A 20,525-nucleotide genomic window follows, 5' to 3' on the forward strand; every position below is an offset into this window, starting at 1 on the left:
GTTTGCAATCCACCTTGATTCTTTGCCTGCTGATTCCCCTCCTGCCGCTGGCCCGGCACCCGAGGGACAAGCTACTTCCGTAACTCAGCTACCTGCACCCTCTCGCTACGCTGGGGATGCTAAGACCTGTCGCGGGTTTTTTGAACCAATGTTTCATACGGTTCTCCCTGCTGCCCCGGCAGTTCCCCACCGACATGGTAAAGGTAGCCTACATCCTGTCCCTGCTTGACGGGAGGCCTTGGTGTGGGCCTCCCCCCTTTGGGAACATAATGATTCTTCATTAGTGGATTTACAGCAGTTCATCTCGAACCTCCGACAGGCTTTTGATGAGCCGGCCCGATTAGCCATGGCTATGTCCGAACTGCTACAGCTCCGTCAGGGGGTTCGCTCCTTGGCAGACTACACTATGGAGTTCCGGACTCTTGCCCAAGAGGTGGCCTGGCAAGACGGCAGCCTCAAAGCCACCTTTCTGGAAGGACTATTCGGATGTATCAAAGATGAGATTGCCCCCCGTGATCTTCCGGAGGACCTCAACGCTCTTATAGAGATGGCCCGCCCGCATTGACCGTCGCTTACAACAAAGGGCCAGGGAGTTGCGGCCCGACCAGACACAGTCCAACTTCTGTTCCTACGAGACCAGTGTCTTCTCCTAAGACTTCTGCGAACCCATGCAGCTGGGACATGCCCCGCTCTCTGCTGAAGAGAGACAACGTCGTTGCTCGATGGGCCTGTGCCTGTATTGTGGGCAGAAGGGCCACTACTTGGCATGCTGCCAGGAGCGTGCGGAAAACGCCAGAACCTAGGAGGTCGAGAGGAGCTCCTCCTAGGTTGCGCTACAGCTCCTCAATGTACTGTGCCTATTACTCTGGAGTACCCTGGAGGGTCTCTAGAGACACTCGCATTCGGATTCAGGAGCAGGGGGTAATTTTATCCTGCAGGACGGGAGGTTCCGTTACGAATTACCTCCATCCAGGGGACGCTCCTTCCAGGACCTATCATGACGTCCCCGGCACCCATCACTGTCCGCACCAGGGCGATCCATTCGGATGAGATATCTAGGGTTGCCATGGCTACAAAAACACTCGCCTACGATCCAGTGGGATACTCTACAAATTACCAAATGGAGCCCATTCTGTCTCGCTAATTGTATGAAGGTACCCAAGGGTCCAGGACTACCGTTGCTGTACTCCGCCCTCAGTCCTCCGGCACCTTATGAGGACTTCACAGATGTCTTCTCCAAGACGAAGGTGGAGATCCTTCCGCAGCACCGTCCGTATGACTGCGCCATTGACCTGTTACCCGGAACCATGCCCCCTCGAGGTAGGGTATATCCTTTGTCATTACCCAAAACCCGGGCCATGTCCGAATACATATCTGAGAACTTGGCCAAGGGGTTTATCCACCCGTCCAAATCACCTGCTGGGGCGGGCTTCTTCTTTGTCAGCAAGAAGGACGGTTTGCTGAGGCCATGCATTGACTATCGAGGGCTTAATTTCATTACTAAGCGGGATTGCTATCCCGCTAATCCTGGAGCTCCTCGATAGGCTTCAGGGAGCAAAGATTTTTACAAAACTGGACTTACGGGGTGCCTACAACTTGGTCAGAATTCGTCCCAGAGACGAGTGGAAAACAGCTTTTAATACCAGAGACGGGCATTGCGAGTATCTTGTAATGCCCTTCGGCTTGTGTAATGCCCCGGCGGTTTTTCAGCACTGATGAACGAGGTGCTACGGGACCTACTGAACACCTGCGTAATCGTCTACTTCGATGATGTTCTAATCTACTCCCAAGATTTGCCTACACACCATCAGCATGTTCGTCAAGTGCTCCAGATACTCAGGGAGCATAGCTTGTACGCGAAACTGGAGAAATGTAGCTTCGAGAAGTCTTCCCTGCCGTTCCTGGGCTACATTGTCTCAGCAGCTGGCTTTCAAATGGATCCCGAGAAAGTGGCTGTGATTAAGAACTGGCCTCAGCCGAGGGGCCTTAAAGCATTGCAACGCTTCTTCGGCTTCGCAAATTTCTACAGGCATTTCATCCCAAATTACTCTCGCATTGTGGCGCCTTTAACTGCACTTACCCAGAAGGGAGCCAGTGCTGTGGACTGCCAAGCCTTTAAGGACCTTAAGAAGTCCTTTTTGCAAAATACCTGCCTTCATCATCCTGACCCTTGCCAACCATTCATGGTGGAAGTCGATGCTTCCAATGTGGCGGTTGGGGCCGTGCTTAGTCAGCACTCCGATACAAGACAACTACTACCGTGCTCATACTTCTCAAGAAAATTCTCACCGGCGGAAAGCAACTACTATATTGGCGATAAAGAGTTGCTGGCCATGAAACTCGCCTTGGAAAAATGGAGACAGTGGTTGGAGGGGCCAACCATCCAGTTACTGTATACACCGACCACAAGAACCTGGCATTCTTGAGCCAAGCCCAATGCCTGAACCCGAGGCAGGCTCGGTGGTCCCTGTTCTTCGACCGTTTTAACTTTATTCTGCGTTATCGTCCGGGCTCTAAGAACATCCGAGCTGACGCCCTGTCACGTTCCACCAAAGTCGAGGAAACTCCAGAGACTCCACAATATATCCTGGACCCCACGAAGGTGTGCCTCTCGGCGACTTCTGTGTCCCCCCAAGGGAAAACCGTCGTCCCTCGCCGCTCTCGTAGAGCAGTCCTTGCCTGGGCCCATGACTCCCTCACTGGGGGCCACACAGGCCGCGAAGGAACCCTTGATCTGCTGAACCGGTATTACTGGTGGCCGACAGTGAGACAGGACGTTCATGCATTTGTGGGCTCCTGCCCTACTTGCGCCTTACAGAAGCCACTCACCGGGAAGCCTAGGGGCTTATTACAACTGTTGCCCATTCCGGTGGAGCCCTGAATGCATATCTCCACAGACTTTGTGGTGGATCTCCCTGCTTCAGAAGGAAACACGGTCATTTGGGTGACCATAGACCGGTTCTCCAAAATGGCGCATTTTGTTCCTCTGCCAAAGTTACCCTCAGCACCTGACTTGGCCAACCTTTTTGCTCAGAACATTTTAGACTCCATGGCCTCCCTCAGGACATAGTGTCAGATCGAGGTCCGCAATTCACCGCTCGATATTGGAAGGTACTATGTAAGCATTTTTAACGTGCAACTCAGTCTCTCGTCTGCGTTCCACCCCCAGAACAATGGGCAGACGGAACGGACCAACCGGACATTAAAGACTTTTCTTTGGTCATTCGTTAACGAACGACAAGACAATTGGGCCAAGTTACTCCCGTGGGCGGAATTTTTGTATAATAATCATACGCATGCCGCTACTGGAAGTTCACCTTTCCTCGTTGTGTATGGGAAACAACTTCGCCCGCCTCTGTCCTCGCCAAATCCCAGTGCACTCCCAGCAGTGCAGCTTTCAGCCCGTCAGTTACTTACTTTATGGACTTCTATCCAGAAGAAGTTGCATAAAGCCGCCAGGACCTCCAAGAAATGGGCAGATAAGCATCGTCAGCCAGCACCTATCTTCCTCCCAGGAGACCGCGTCTGGCTTAGTACTAAGAATCTACAGCTATGGATCCTGTCTCGAAGACTAGCCCCAAGATTTTGTGGACAGTTTCGTATCGCCGAACGAGTGGAAGCAGTCTCGTATCGGTTACGCCTACCCTCCTCCATGCATATACATAATGTCGTCCACGTGTCATTATTGAAGCCTCTCGTTCTTTCTAGATATCATCCTCGGGCTCCTGACTCTCTGGATCCTTCTGTGTCAGATGACACCACATACCAAGTCCAGAAAATCCTTGATGTGCGCTTCCATCAACGACGCTGGGAATATCTGCTCGCTTGGGAGGGTTGTGGTCCCGAGGATAACTCGTGGGAGCCTGCCCGCAACATCCTTGACAAGGACTTACTAAAGCAGTTCCATCAGGACCACCCAGGTAAACCCAGGCCTGCTAAGAGGGGGCGTAAGAGGGGAGGTACTGTTACGTCCCGGTCGCGTGTACCGCGACCAGGCCCTTACCTCCATGTTCCTGGTCCCGCTCCCGGTTCAGCTGGTGGAGTTTGCAGCCTGTGTGGCGGTGTCCCTGCGGGGGCGATGCCGGTGCGAGATCTTCGGTGGACGCCCTGTCCCTAGGCGCGCGCGCGCAAGAAGGACGCTTTTGTAGGCCTGTTCCCGCCATTCAAAGCTCCGCCCGCTTCCTGACGTCAGATGCCGCGGCCTATGTAAGCCGGCCGCGGACCCTCAGTCTTTGCCTTGCAACGGGGTTACCTTGCGGTTTCCAGTTGCTCCATGCCCCGGAGTGTGTTACTACTTGCCGGTAGTTGCTCCGTTCCAGCCTGGTTCCTGCTTCAGACTTTGCTTCAGTTCCTGCCTGGTTCCAGTACCCGTGTCTTGCTTCAGTTCCTGCCTGGTTCCAGTACCCGTGTCTTGCTTCAGTTCCAGCCTGGTTCCAGTACCCGTGTCTTGCTTCAATTCCCTGCCTGGTTCCAGTTCCCAAGCCTGCTTGTTCCTGATCCAGCTACAGTACTCGCCTAAGTCCCAGCAGTCTGGCTCCTACGGGCTCCTCCCGGGGGAGCTCCGGCTTCTAGGGTGAAGTCTCACCACCAATCACCTAGGTCCCAGCGGCTGGGCTCCTACGGGCTCCTCCCGGGGGAGCACCGGCTTCCAGGGTGAAGATCTTCGTTCGCATCCTGCCTGATATCCGCCTCCCGGCCTGCTTGTACACTGAGACTATAGTCCTCCTCTCCCCAGTCTCCTGCAGGCCGGCCCAAGGGTCCACTAAAACCGTTACTCCATAACACTGCATACCGAGACTCTGGCTTGTTGCGGTTTCCAGTTCACTTTTTGACTGCATGTTTCTATTTATGCTTTATGGTCTCTTTATTCTGTTTGGTGGAGGGTCTGCACATGTGATTCAGGTGAGATATTCTGCTACATGTAGTTTCTAGGTAGGACTCTACAGCAGCCTGGTTGTTCCATTTTCCTAATAGAAGAATTGGAGTTTTTAAGGTCTGGCATAATATTTTCAGTGTTGTCTTTTCTTAGGTAAGATGGTTACTGTTTGAGTACTGGAAGTTGGTGCTGTTCTGGTATGGGATGTTTACTATTTATATAATTTATGTCAGAGAGAGTACACTTATTTTTCCCTTGCGCCATTCTTAACAATGAAAGTAATATGGGGCCTTTTTTTTTTTTTATTATTTCCACCGTAGATTGTAATGAGCAGTGTGTCACACATGTGAGAACCATCTGTCAGGAGTGTCCCAATCAAAAAAGGTTGAGAACCTATGGAGTCAAATTTTGTTACTTTTGCTGAGGATGTGTAGTATAGTTTCAGAGTTTTCATTCAGAAACAGACTAGTTTGAAGGACACAGGCCAACCTCTGAGTGAACTCCTATTTACTGTTTTGCACTGTGAAATGTTTACAGTCTGTTATTTTAGTTATTCCAGTAGGTCTACGATGAGAAAGCTAGCAATTAAGGCCTGAGAGAGAATGAAAGCCACACAGCTGTGCCTGAAATTTGATAAGAAATCAGAGAGAGGGAACACCACTGCTTTTACAAGCATTTTTTAGTGTATAAGGAGAGAGGGGGAGAGCATGCTGAACATGAGAGCAGAGGCTGATCCTTTGGAAACATGTAAGCTTTTATAGATACTATTTACCATTACTTCTTCAGTATAATCTGATTTTAGTAGAAAACGGTTTTTTATTGAAGGAAATAGATAACAGTACAAAGGGAATTAGAGACATATGGTTCCTTCTATATCCCCAATTCCATCAGCAACCCAATGTAACAACAATATCATGTCTAATTTACCCCCCCAACCCACTCCCCAAGGTCCACAACAAAAGTCCTAGCTCAGTATAGTCCATGTTTGGTAAAGTCCACGAGGTAAGCGAGCGAGCCTGTTCAAAAACCATGTCAGCAATTGAGAATCAGGCTACGTGCCCGGTGCGGTAAAGCTTGTAAGTGTCCATTCCAAATCTGAAGGAACCGTCGACGTTCCCACCTCTCCCGGACAAAGGCCTGGAATGAAGTATCCTCAGCTAAAAAATACGGATATCTCCGTTGAACTGGATTGGCCTTTAATTCTAGCCAAATGGGTACATGGTCAGATATTATGACATCACCAATCCCGGCAGAGGAAATCTGAGAAAAATATGAGGCACTCACATAAAAGTAATCGATGCGGGATTGGGTTGCATGCGCCCTTGCTAAATGCGAAAATCCTTTTTCAAAGGGATGGAGTGTCCTCCATGAATCCACCAAATGTAAAGTGTTTTCTAAAGACGGAAGATCTTTACTGGGCTGCCCAAAATACGGCACTGAAGAAATTCTATCCCATGCAGGGTCCCTTAAGGCATTAAAATCCCCCTCTACCACCAAATTCTTGTCTATGTATGGAAGAAGCACCTGCTGCAGGGTGTGGTAGAAAGCAGATTGCTGGGAGTTAGGGGCATATACACAGCAGAACACTATAGGGATCTGATGAAATTCAGCCTCTAAGAGCACATATCTTCCATTTGGGTCTTTAATCACATTTAACACTTGCAGTGGGAGATTTTTACGAATTAATATTGCCACCCCTGCCGATCTGGAGTTTGCAGATGCAAAATGAACTTCCCCTACCCAACCCTGGCGCGATTTAGAGTGTTCCGCATCTGTGAGATGGGTTTCTTGGAGGAATGCGAGATCCGTAGATTTGCGCCTCAAGGCCTGTAAGATTTTGTACCTCTTAACTGGAGAATGGATACCACATACATTCCAGGAAGTCAAAATAGGGCCCGTTCTAGCCATTCTCTGGAACAAAGAAGGTGATTACAACAGATTGCACTAAAATGAGACAAGAGATGGCCGTCCCAGCAAAGACCAACTCTTGAGCCACGAAGACTCACCCACCCGGTGAACTACCAACCAGGAGGAACCAAATTCCCAGCCCTCCCGGAGAAAGGAGCAGGACTACTATTAAACTAAAGTTCCCCCCCCCGTCCCCCCCCTCCCACCCCCTTCTGACCCCCTGCATCCCCCACCCCCGTACCCTCTGAGTACCAACCCCCCCGCCTCTAATCTTACCATACCCTGTTCCCAGAGGTCACTCAATACGCTAAAGACTCCCCCCGCCACCCCCCAGCCCCAGCTCCGTACATGAGCGTTCCCCAATATCGGTCCTAGGTTCTCTTTTCCCGCCCTCTCTGCCTTGATAACGAGTAATAAGGCGAGTAACAGAGTTAGGGGATTCCAAAACAGGAAACACATGTTGGGCTGATCCCAAGGAATTCGGGGGCCGCCCAGGTATTCTAGTTAACTTAACTCCAAAACACGGAAAGAACATATCTCCCGAAACCGTGGGAGACCAAGGAAGATACAGGAATAAATAGCATCGGATTACCTGCCCCCCCCTTCCCACAAACTCTGTATGATAAACAAATTGCCCTTGACTAGGCGGCCGCCTTACATAGTTCCCCACATGGAGAAAAATGAACTCACCCCTTTTGTTCCCGGTAAGGGGAAAGGTCTGGCCCCTAAGCCAAAGAGTCTGAAAATCTTTGCAGAAATACCCCGAAGCTGGGGGAACAGACTGTGGCCATATATCACAATAATCAGCAGCCCAGAGAATTCCCGCAAGTAAGAAGGTATTATACACAACAAATAAAGAAAATATCCAACTAGTCGTCATAGTCCCAATCACCTCCGGCTGTACTGATTGTGGCTCCGAATCTGCAATGCACCCTCCGTTCTGTCGATTAAATCGTTCCCAAAGTCCAGCCACGGGAACAAAGCGCAAGGTTCTGGTGAAGGGAGCCGGTGAAGGGTACGTTTAGTTATGTACATTCCCATCGAGTCGGGCCTCCCAGCCGGCCGAGAGTCGCCCGGCTCACAGTTCATGATAGTGGGCAGAAATTGTCTAGGTGTCCCGAACTGCTGGGTCCTAGCAAGCAGCGAACAAACAATAAATAGAAAAACAGATCGTGGCAGTGACAAATACTTCAGTCATATGCTAGACGATCAAAACAACTTCAGGCAAAGGAAAAAAGAAAGAGGAAAAAAAAAACAGCGAGGTCCCAGCGGCCATATTGAACACGTGGCGCTCAGAGATCACAAGCGTCTGGGGACTTCAGAGGGGTCGCCGAAGAATCATCAAGGGAAGAAATGAACACCCGCAGCTCTCCAACATCTGAAAACCAGCGAGGACCTTTCGGGGTGGCGACCCTGACCTGCGCCGGGTAGACAATCATGGCGCGGTAGCCTAAGTTGTGCAGCTGAGCACACAAAGGTGAGAGTACTCGTCGTTGGGCCGATAATGCCGCCGAGAAATCTTGAAATATTAGGACCTTCTTTCCCTCGTAGAATGGCGCCTTACCTCCACGCACGGCTTGTACGATCGCCTCCTTATGTGCATAATTGAGAATTTTAGCTATGACCACTCTGGGCCGATCTTGCTGGGGTCATTTGAGGCCGAGGCGGTGCGCTTGCTCCATTCGTAAGGGCCCTCGCGCCAAATTTAGGGCAAGTTCTTTGGTGAGCCAGGATTCGAGCCATTGAGGAATTTCCCTTTCGTCCAACGATTCTGGCAGCCCTACAAACCTAAGATTTGATCATCTTGACCTATTCTCCAGGTGCTCAGGACGATCGGTGTGCTGTGCCAGCGTATTCTTTAGGATTTCCAGCTCTGATTGCGTGCTGTGGAGGCCATCGTCAGCATCGGAAACTCTGTGTTCCAAGTCCCCAAACCAGGCTTCATAACCCATGATAGAGGATGTAAGTTCACCTATTTGGTTTGATAGCTTTTTAAATTCCGGCTCCAGCACCTCCACGACTGCTGCTTTAAGATCAGACCAGTTAGTAGGGACAGGTGATTCGGGCGTTCCCGGCTCCTCATCAGACACCATGTCATTGGGCTGCACCTTGTCTCTTTCCTTTTCCTTCTCTTTCCGCGCCGTCCGAGTTGACATTTCACCAGCGATCACTTGCAGTGTCAGCACCCGAATCTAATCTTGTGGTCAGGGAGCAAATTTTATGTTTGGAATATAAAAGATGGGGCTGGATGAGCGGGATGAGAGCCCGAGAAGAGGAGCTACATCTGCTCTCCCTCACAGTGTCACGTGATCTCCTAATCTGATTTTATTTTGTTCTATCCTCCTATTGCTCAAATAAACTCACTTTCCTAAATACCTGGAACCATGATGTACTGAATCAAAGTTTGTGTGTGGCTCTTTGTCCTGGGAATAAGCTCCTGGGTTCAAGCCCCCAGGTATAATCCAAGTAATTGTGTGTGGCTCTCTGTGTAGGGGATAATCTCCTGGGTTCAAGCCCCCAGATATCATCCTAATATTTGTGTGTGGCTATTTGTGCAGGGGATAAGCTCCTAGGTTCAAGCCCCCAGGTATAATCCCAGTAATTGTGTGTGTTTTTATGGGATAAGACCCTCAGGTAGCCCCCAGTGTAGACCTCAGTGAGATTAGCCCCCCCCCCCCCCCCCCAGGTCAGAGCCCCTGGATAGAATACCAGTGTGCACAGTTTGAACCCGAAACAGAACCCACTGGTCTAAAGAGAGGAGGCTTAAACTCATGTCACCACTGCCCAATGCTCTAAAAATCACCTGTCATATCCTCCTGACATCTTCTGTGCCATCTAACCTTTGAAAAACACTTCTGTTATTAATTCAGACATGAGTAGAGAGCTGAACACACAGTGACCTGACTGTTTATGTTACTGTGCTCTTTGAATCACAGGCAAGACCAGGTACTTCCTTAACTGCAAGCAGGAAGTTCAGCTGGTAAATACAGGTTCATGTCTGACTGTAAAGAAAAAGCAAGAGACTTGTTTTCCAACAATAGCTTAAAAAAAACCCCAAAAAAACAAAAGAAAATGAGATCCCTAACAATGACTAAGATGGTAAGTAGCCAAGGTAAAAGAATAGAAACTGTTTGCTTACTTTCCCAAGCAGGACAGCCATTTTATGACGCCATCTGCCTTTATTTAGAGAGGCCACTCTGATCCAAATGTTAAGCTGAGAGTTATACATCCAGACATCACGGCTGTTTATCCTCCCACCTAAGAATGAACAATAAAATACTAACATTTTATATTACAAATTTTAAGGGAAAACCACCAATGTTTTCTAACTTTTAACATTTGACCCTCTCGGGTCTTTTTTTGCTATTATAAACAAGCCACCAGGACTTTTACAGTTAAATAAATTTAATAAAACAAATGATTATTTTGCTGCTTTAGATCAGCACAAACAATAGGAGCAGGCAGCATACCGGATACAATGAAGATCAAAGCAGAGGTATAGCAAATATGAAATATTGTCCACCAAATTGTAGGAGAGTCAAGGGAGAATTTTTATTCATATGGCTGCATAGAATCTTCAACGTGAAGGCTAATGTTTACATCAGCAGAGGTTGCCAGACGGTAACACAGGGGAGAAAGATCCCGCCCTCCCCCCCGAGCCCTGTTTCGAGGAAACGCTGTCTCAAGGAGGCAACTACATGCAGCATTTAGCAATTACATATTTCAAAAGGCAAAACTTTCAAAAGCACTCAGCTGGTGAAATAGTTTATCAGCAGAATCACAAGAACGCTCACAAACTTCAATAGCTAAGCAGGCTGCTGCTCTAGATCCATCATGGCAACGAGCTGCTTGCTTCAGGGGTTCCCTAACAGTCAAATGAATGCTTGAAGTAAATAGGGAGACCACCAAACAGAATGTGTAATTTCCATCCCAACATTTAGGCTGATGATAAATGTTAATATTACAATCCCTTTTATCGCTGGACCCAGGCCTAGGTTTCCCCATTAGGCTGTCTGCAGGATGCTGCAGATTTTTAAGGGGGCAAGTCAGAGGAAAGATTGCCACTAAGGATAACGGAGGAGGTACCATGACCTCTCTTTGAAGTCGACTCCCCCTCTTCCCCCTGCTGTGCACTCTCTGAGGGGATCCCCCACCCCACCCCCGCAGCTCTGGCGTGCCTTCTCCCCCCTCGCCCTGATCCTGTTGTGCCCTAGACCCCTGCCAGTACTAATCGGAGAAAATTATTTTTCACTCAACGTACAATAAAGCTCTGGAATTTGTTACCAGAGGATGTGGTTAGTGCAGTTAGTTTAGCTGTGGATCCATCAAGTCTAGAGGACATGAATAAAGAGGAGGCAGCAAAACACTGCACGGAGCGGCAGTAGCCACAGAGGCATTCACGGAGCGGGATGCCAGTGGTTGGTGTTCCACCTTCACGGAGCGGAAGGATGGAGGGCTGCCATCTCCAAAAAAAACCCCCAAAAAAAACTAGGGGTGGGTAAGAGTATGGGGCAGGGGTGTGGCCTGCTTATTGCAGCGGTTGCTACCCCTAATTGAGCTGGATGTTCACTTGGATGCAGATCCGGCGCTGCTCTCTACATTGGTGGTGGGGTGGAGGGGAATTAGGGCTGGAGGGTACTGGAAGCCAATAGTAACAGGTGGGAGAGAGTAAAAGATAAAACAAAAAAAAAGATAAAGTGTTTAGCTTGCTGGGCAGACTGGATGGGCCGTTCGGTCTTCTTCTACCGTCATTTCTATGTTTCTATGTTCAAAAAAGGTTTGGATAAGTTCTTGGAGAAGTCCATTAACGGCTATTAATCAAATTTACTTAGGGAATAGCCACTGCTATTAATTGCATCAGTGGCATGGGATCTTCTTAGTGTTTGGGTAATTGCCAGGTTCTTGTGGCCTAGTTTGGCCTCTGTTGGAAACAGGATGCTGGGCTTGATGGACCCTTGGTCTGACCCAGCATGGCAATTTCTTATGTTCTTAAATCCAGCCAGGGCCGGCGGAACCACTAGGCGAGCGAGGCCTGTGCCTAGGGCGCTGAGACTTAGGGGGCGCCGCGGCAGGCAGCAGAATTTTGAAAGGGCAAAAAGTGCCCTTTCAAAATTCTGCCAACCTTCGACTCGCCTAGGTGGAGACCAAGTGTCGAGATTTAGGGGGCGCCGCGGCAGGCAGTCAGCTCCCGACACGCCCTGCCTCCCCCCCGAGTGTCACCCTCCCGACACGCCCTAGTGGCCCAGCGGAGGTCCCGGGAGCGATCTGCCGCTCCCGGGGCCTCGGCTGCTACTAAGCAAAATGGCGCCGGTTACCTTCAGCCCCTATCATGTGACAGGGGTCAACCAATGGCACCGGTAGCCCCTGTCACATGGTAGGGGCTGAAGGCCACCGGCGCCATTTTGCTTAGTGGCAGCCGAGGCCCCTGGACCGGCAGATCGCTCCCGGGACCTCCTCTGGACCACTATGGGGGGGGGGGGGTGTCGGGAGGGTGGCACTGGCGGGGAGGCAGGGCGAGTCGGGAGCTGGCTGCCTGCCTGCCAGGGCGCCCCCTAAGTCTCGGCGCCGATCTTCTTTCTGTGAGTGTGTGTGTATGTGAGAAAGGAATCTGCCAGTTTAAAAAAATGAAATATGATAATACATATAGCTGAACTTTTGAAAAGTTGGATGAAAGATAAAATTACTAAATTTTAAGCATCCCTCTTCTGGAAAATAAAATTTAACTTAAAGTGGGTAGAGACAAATACTAAAGCAAAAAAAATTAAAGTTTTTAAAATGTTCATCTCATCAAAATCACAAATTTAAGATACTGATGCCAGGTGGGGTTTGTTTTTTTGTTTTTTTTTTTAAGCATAATTTAAGCATGAAGACTAGAATAGAATCTGAAATGGTTTTGCTTTTTTTTTTTTTTTTTTAAGCCTTTAGAAAATGTATATTTTTAAATGACTAACACTGGAATCTTCCCATTTAAAAGGGAAGCCGACTAAGGATGTCTTTCTGTTCCATATCTCCCACATGAATAATCATACGACTGATAGTTTGAAGAAAGACACTTGCTTTATTGCCTGGAAGCGTAAAACAAGAGAAGCTGTACTGTGTGGGTGGCTGTCCCTTGGGAGGACAGAACCTGAAGGAAGGGTGTCATTTCGCCTTTTGATAGGAATGTGGTTTTCTTATTTAACGGTTGGAAGCATCACTTTCACTTTTAGTAAAAGTGAAAAATGCTGCAAGTCTGAAAGCAAGGTGCTTCTGTGAGAGTGTAATATGTATGTGAGACAGGGAGGGTGCTTCTGTATGTGTGTGTGTGGTGTATATGTGAGGCAGGGAGGGTGCTTGTGTGTGTCAATGTGTGTGCACAAGAGAGATGGAGCATGTTTTTGGCTGGCTTGTGGCTGTGAGAGAGGGCATGTGTGTGATTGAGCCTGTTTGTAAGTGAGATAGAACATGTTTGAGAGCTTGTATGTAAGTGAAATAGAGCATGTGTGTGATTGAAAGCCTGTGTGTAAGTAAGAGAGAGCGAGAGCATGTGTGGTTGAGAGAGACTGGCCAGAGAGGTGACGTGTGTATGTGTGAGAACGGCTGATCAGGGAGATGACTGGTGTGTGTGTGTGTGTGTGTGTGTGTGAGAGAGAGAGAGATTGGTTGGGGAGAGATTGGTGTGTGAGAGACAGAAACTGGTCCTGAGGGTGTGACTGGTATGTGAGTGAGAGACAGAAGAGACTGGTTGTGGTCCCTAAGGAAGAGGTCTGTGAGGACAGCTTCAGCAGCTACTGCTGCTTCTGGTATGGCCTGCAAGGGAAAGGAGTAGGAGAACTGCTGGAGAGGGTAAGTAAAGGTGGCTTTTTAAGTTCATTTTTCTTGATTGACTATCATTTTAATTATTGGGTAGTATGTGATGTGTCTGCTGTTTGAAATATTTTATTGGTGTTTTGTAAGGCTTTCAAAATTTGCATGTCTTTATTGGATATTCTATTCATCAGCTGTTTTGAAATTATTTTATTTGTATGATTTTATAATTATGATTAATGATTTATATATCTTTATTTTATTGATTTGTTTCACGAGGAATGGTGACATTTTTGTTTTTCCATTGTTACACTGTATAGAGTCTGGCGTGATGCGTTTTACAGTTCAGTTTTTGTCTGCACGTTTCTAGTTATACTTTATGTGGCTTTATTCTGTATTTAGTGAAGGTTTGTGTTCTGCATGCAAAGACTGAGATGAAGCATTCTTTTAGCATGTGGTTTCTCTGTAGGGATCTGTAGTAGCTTAGCCTGTTCTGTTTTCCTGATAGGAGGTATATTGGTATTTTAGATTCTGGTGTAATATTTTTGGTATTCTTTTTCATAGGTAGGGTTGTTATTCTTTGAGTGTTGGCAGATAGTACTGTGTTGATATGGGAGGACCATGCCAAAACATATCACAATAGATATGATGCCATATGAATTCCAAGATGCAAAGGTTTCTTGTTGGCATCCCAACAGTGCATGAAATTATCACAACAACTTGTATATTAATTTTACCTCAGAATGTCATTGTTCATGTAAAATATGTTATAAATTCATAATCTAAAATTGTGTATGGGGAGGGGGCGCCAGACTGTAAGGTTTGCCTAGGGTGCCAAATACCCTTGCACCGGCCCTGAATCCAGCCCTGACTGCATCAACATAAGAATTATTTAAAAATGAGGGGAAGCACACAAACTGCTGATATCTCACAGGTCCCTTCTTTAGACGTGATGGCAAAGTTCAAGGAAGGAAGTGCATTTACTCTGATGGAGAAGGAGGAGAAATTAGTGCTGCAGAGGCAATAGCCTGCCCCTCCTCCTCAGGTTGTTGCATCTAAAATAAACGACCTTATGGCCCTCATTTCTAAATTCCAGTAAAAGGTAACACGATATACAAAGAAGCCAGATCTTTTCCAGAAGCAATATTGGATTACAAATAAACTATTTTTATTTTCTACTCCTTCGGTTCTAAAAGCTCAACACAGTATACATTTTCCTGATGGCAAATTTATATACAAATGCATCAAATTGGTCCCAATAAATGAGTGCTGTGCTTCTTAGGATGTTCAATATGATGAGTATGAAATAAACTGTGGTTTTCGTCCAGAGAAAAGATATATACCATACTGTAGCATACCCTGAAATATATTTTGGAATAATGTGACTGAAGTTAAATGTACATGATGTCCATATCCAGCAAGGCGGTGAGAGGACAAATTATCTGGCTACAGTTAACCGGACAACTTGTCCCAGATATTCAGCTAAATGTCCCACGGAATATACTCTCCTAAAGTTATCCGACTACCTTTAGATCTAAAGTTATCCAGCCTTGTGTGGCCAGATAAGCTGCCACTTAATCTTCAAAAGATATCTGAATAAGTGGCACTCTTATGGAAAAAAAAATGCAACTGCAGGCCTCCCGACCTGATTCCAACTCTCCACACCACAAATGTGTCAAACCCCTGCTGACTAAGGCCTCCCAAAACCATTCTTAAAGAAACTTAAGAAATTGCCATACTGGGTCAGACCAAGGGTCCATCAAGCCCAGCATCCTGTTTCCAACAGGGGTCAATCCAGACTACAAGTACCTGGCAAGTACCCAGTTACATTGACAGTTTATGTTTCCAGTGCTGATTCCCAGAGCAATGTGGAAAGCACCCATAATTCAGTATACTGTGATCCTGGGCTTTTAAAAGGAGGCAAGCTGAGATACTGGGTGGGTGGGTGGAGGAGGCTGGTGGCGAGGAGGCAATTTTATTTATTTATTTTTACTATTTACCAGGGAGGCAGAAGGAGAGTTGGAGGGCCAGCACTGATATTTTCTTTATTGTTTTCCTTAGGAGGGGTTTGTGGGGCCCCTTGGCCAGCAGGGGTTTGAGACATTTGTGGTGGAGGAGGGGGTGGGAATCGTGCCTGTGACTTTTCAAAGATATTGTGTGGGAGCACTGAGAGGAGAGGATCACTTTGCTGGTGGCTGAAAGGAATCAGTAAGTTTTTGCTTGGGACATTGTCTTTTTTTAAAGTATTGAGGCAAAGTTAACTATTTGGGAATATTATTTAGTGTGTTTGTAATTTTAATAGTCAGTAAGCAGCGAATAAACAGAAGTTAGACTGTATTTTTAAATAGTCAGTAAGGCAGCTATCAAGCAGTAGTTAGTGTGTTTATTTTTAAAAGTCTGTAAGGCAGCTAGTAAGCAGAAGTTAGAGTGTTTGTATATTAAATTAAAAAAAAAAAAAAAAGTAGCCAGAAGCTAGAAATAAGCTAGGAGCAGTGTATACCTAAGTAAAAAGGTTGAAAAGTTCAGTTCAGTTTCTCTCCTTGGAAAGGGTTGAGGTAGTGTGATTTGGTTTGATTAGGTACCAACATTTGTTTGTTGCATTTGTGCTTCTTCTCGCCCCTCGCTCCACCCTCTCTACCTTGGAAGCGACTCCCTTCGGCTCTGATGGACAGATGCAGCCGCGGCTTCTCCCTTCCTCTTTCTCCCGGTGTCCCCGGGCTGGCTTGACGCTACGGATCCGCCATGTTCCCGATGACGTAAGGGCGCGCGCTCCAGACTTTGTACCAGCAAGGGCGCGAACCTCGGGGGCATCCCCCGTAGTGACATCATCCATTTTCACTTTAAAAGGTCTTTGTTTGCTAACCTCTAACGAGTTAGCAAGGAACTCCAACAGGACTTGCTTCAGCAGTCCATGCTACTTGCAACAACGATCCGAGACAGCCAGGGGAATCCTTCTCCACTGCTCGGCCTTTTCAAACTTACCAGGAGTACCCACTCCACGGGGGCTCCGCTCTCTCTTCTTGATTTCAGATTGCCAAGACGGGATCCGGTACTCGCTCCTCGAGGGCCTATGTTCCTGAATACTCAGAAGACTCCTCATTGCCTGGAAGCGATCGCGGACGTGAACACAGTGAGTTCTATTGTACATAGGAATCGGTACTCGCTCCACAAGGGCCTACATTCCTACAATTCTGAAGACTCCCTTCCGTCCAAGACGTTATCGCAGGTACGGAGATCGAGAGTTACATTGGCACTCCACGAGGGCCCATGTTCCTAGAATCATTTACAGACTCACTTCTACTCTAGAAGCCATTTCATATACAGCTATTGTGAGTTCTTATTACAGACTGTTTGGGACCAGTGCTCGCCTACGGCTCCTGACCCTGAATGTACTGAAGACTCTCTGTGGCATAGAGACCACTGCAGACATTTACTATTGTGAGTGTACCATCTTGTATCCAGTATACCCTGTCTACTCACTACTTCTAGTCTCTCTCTACAGCTCAGCAACCCAGAGATTATATTCCAGTATCAGAAGGACTTCAGCCATGCCGAACACATCAACTCACTACTGCCACCACTGGTGGTCCAGCTTCCAGTCTAATAAAGAACTATTTGTGATATTTCATATTTAGCCTAGCCGGTGGTTCCTCTCAGGATCTCCTCCTGGGGGCGCTGCCATCGGCCCAGGGATTTACCATTTCCTCCAAGTGGTCATTCCTTTCACTACTATCACTCTGTGGGAGCCAACCACTACTGACCACTAACACTGCTCACGGAAGTATTATATAGATAGCTAACTCCTCTTTCTTTGGGACTTCCCAGCAGCCTATATGTATACAGATTGCTACTCCGTAGCGGAGGCATGATAATTGCTATCTCAGTAGCGAAGTACAATATATCTATTGTTAGCAGAAGAGTATCATTGAACAGACTGCCAACTCCTCTTCCTTGGAGAGTTGATCCATAACAGATTGCTACCTCTTTCCTTACAGGAGCATCTAACAGCAGTTCGCTAACAGATCTACAGGTAGCTAACTCCTCCTCTCTGGAGGAGCAGGTCATGTCATATCGCTAACTCCTCCCCCTTTCAGGAGAACAGCAGAACAGATTACTAACTCTGCCCTCCTGGCGGGGTGAGCGATAACAGATTGCTAACTCCTCCCCTCTGGAGGAGGAGAGCGTAACATTGTTAATTAAGAGAGCAGTGAGTCACTCTGACTGACTAACTGAAGTGTTAAGGTTGTGTGTTTGATTTGATTAGGTACCATTATTTGTTAATCAGAACAGCAGTGAGTCACTCAGGACAACTAACTGTAGTGTAAATCTCCAAAGGGATTGTTTTGCACTAATTTACCTTAAAAGCACATTATATATTGCAAGGGAAGAGCTCAGTAACCCACAATCCAGTGGGAGCACTGAGAGGAGAGGATCACCTTGCTGGTGGCTGAAAGGAATCAGTAAGTTTTTGCTTAGGACACTGTCTTTTTTAAAAAGTATTGGGGCAACATTAACTATTTGGGAATATTATTTACTGTGTTTGTGTGTTTGTGCTTTTAATAGTAAGGCAGCGAATAAATAGAAGTTAGACTGTATTTTTAAATAGTTAGTCAGTAAGGCAGCTAACAAGCAGTAGTTAGTGTGTTTATTTTTAAAAGTCTGTAAGGCAGCTAGTAAACAGAAGTTAGAGTGTTTGTATATTAAAAACAAAAAAAAAGTAGCTAGAAGCTAGAAATAAGCTAGGAGCAGTGTAAACCTAAGTAAAAAGGTTGAAAAGTTCAGTTCAGTTACTCACCTTGGAAAGGTGTTCAGGTAGTGTGATTTGGTTTAATTAGGTACCAACATTTGTTAATCAAGAGAGCAGTGTGTCACTCTGGCTGACTAACTGAAGTTAGACTGTTTGTTTTTCCAACCCTCCCACCCCACACCCACCCAGCCCTAGCTCATCCTTTAATTTATAGGCAGGTGCCCCTTACCAAAAAACAAAAAAAAACCCCCAAAAACCTTATGAGCTTGATCATTCCCCTGTAGGCCAATACTAGACATATAGTGAATTCACTAATACATTTAAAGGACATTAATTAGACACATTCCTACTCCCTTAGCAACCTAAAACTTAAGTAGGAACTGAACAATTTTGATATGAAGGCAGCAGTCCAGCAGCAAGAGGGGGGCTTTCCAGTCTTTTGCATCGAGTGTCACATATATGATTTTTTTATCCGCCGGTGAGAAATTGTACATGTGCATGCGATGCAAAGAGCTCCTGGCTCTCAGAGAACGAGTCCGATCTCTGGAGGCTAGAGTTGCAGACCTGGAGGAGCTGAGGCAGACAGAGAGGTATATAGATAAGACCTTCAGGGACATAGTAGCCATGTCCCAACTTCAGACTGGCAGTCCTGGTGCTGCCTTGGAGGAAGAAGGTCTCATGATTGGAAAGCATCAACCTGGTGCAGCAGCAAAGGATCCTGTAGCAAGGACCTGCTCTCCAGGTGATGCATTGTCCTTTCACACCGAGGATATCTCCCCAAGGCCTACTGCCCAGAAGGGAAGGGTTAGGTTGGCCATCATAGTTGGTGTTTCGATTATTAGGAATGTAGACAGCTGGGTGGCTGGTAGACGTGAGGATCGTCTGTTAACATACCTACCTGGTGCAAAGGTGGCGGACCTCACGTGTCACCTAGATAGGATTTTAGACAGTGTTGGGGAGGAGCCGGCTGTCGTGGTACATGTGGGCACCAACGACATAGGAAAATGTGGGAGGGAGGTTCTGGAAGCCAAATTTAGGCTCTTAGGTAGAAAGCTTAAATCCAGAACCTCCAGGGTAGCATTTTCTGAAATGCTCCCTGTACCATGCGCAAATCACCAGAGGCAGGCAGAGCTCTGGAGTCTCAATGCGTGGATAAGACGATGGTGCAAGGAAGAGGGATTCAGTTTTGTTAGGAACTGGGGAACCTTTTGGGGAAGGGGGAGTCTCTTCCAAAGGGATGGGCTCCACCTTAACCAGGGTGAAACCAGACTGCTGCCGCTAACCTTTAAAAAGGAGATAGAGCAGCTTTTAAACTAGAACAAAGGGGAAAGCCGACAGTCACTCAGCAGCGAATGATTCGGAGAGAGGTATCTTCAAAGGATACTAATGATGCATTAGAATTAGGGCATCCCAACAGTGAGATTCCAATAATAAGAAAAGTAGTCCAAATGCCTGTAACTAAAAACTTACCTGAACTAAAAAAATGTAATTTATCCCTATCAATTAAAAAGCAGAATGAAAATACAAACAAAAAACAAACTTTGAAATGTTTGTATGCTAATGCCAGAAGTCTAAGAAGTAAAATGGGAGAATTAGAATGTATAGCAGTGAATGATAAACTATCAAATCAATGGATTAATGCCCCATAAATATCTTTTCTCTAAACCTTCAAAATGCACTATTCCATGCTCAAAACAGAGTCATATATTGATCAAACCAATATTCACTGAGGGCTCCGGAGTCTGTGGTGGCTCCTATAGCCCAGTTGTTTCACCAACAAAAAAAATTTTGGAAAGATAGAGGAAGGGTTTCATATATGTGAGTATTAAAACCCCACTGGGTGAACTCTTTTCTCGTATATAATCATCAACCAAACCTCCTCCATCCAATATTTTTATCAATTCTGTACACCCTGTACACCCTTTTTGAGGTGCTTTTTGAGGTTCGGTACCTAGCAGTGAATGATGACATAGACTTAATTGGTGGCAGGAGGACAACCAATGGGACAGTGCTATACCGGGGTACAAATTATATCGCAATGACAGAGAGGAGCACACGGGAGGCGGTGTGGCGCTTTATGTCCGGGATGGCATAGAGTCCAACAGGATAAACATCCTGCATGAGACTAAATGCACAATCAAATCTTTATGGGTAGAAATCCCTTGTGTGTCAGGGAAGACTATAGTAATAGAAGTATACTACCGTCCA

At 46.8% G+C, this 20,525-nt stretch overlaps 1 protein-coding gene across 2 annotated transcripts in view; it reads right to left on the reverse strand.

Moving 5' to 3' along the window:
* Positions 1–20,525, reverse strand: part of LOC115099044 (kelch-like protein 24) — a 130,221-nt gene that overhangs the window by 3,686 nt on the left and 106,010 nt on the right. For both annotated transcript variants that reach the window (XM_029616310.1, XM_029616311.1), the window contains one exon: positions 9,924–10,042. In XM_029616310.1, the coding sequence (XP_029472170.1) occupies positions 9,924–10,042 (119 nt within the window). The remainder of the gene's footprint in view (positions 1–9,923; positions 10,043–20,525) is intronic.

Source organism: Rhinatrema bivittatum, chromosome 9 (assembly GCF_901001135.1).
Source record: "Rhinatrema bivittatum chromosome 9, aRhiBiv1.1, whole genome shotgun sequence".
NCBI classification, from domain to species: domain Eukaryota; kingdom Metazoa; phylum Chordata; class Amphibia; order Gymnophiona; family Rhinatrematidae; genus Rhinatrema; species Rhinatrema bivittatum.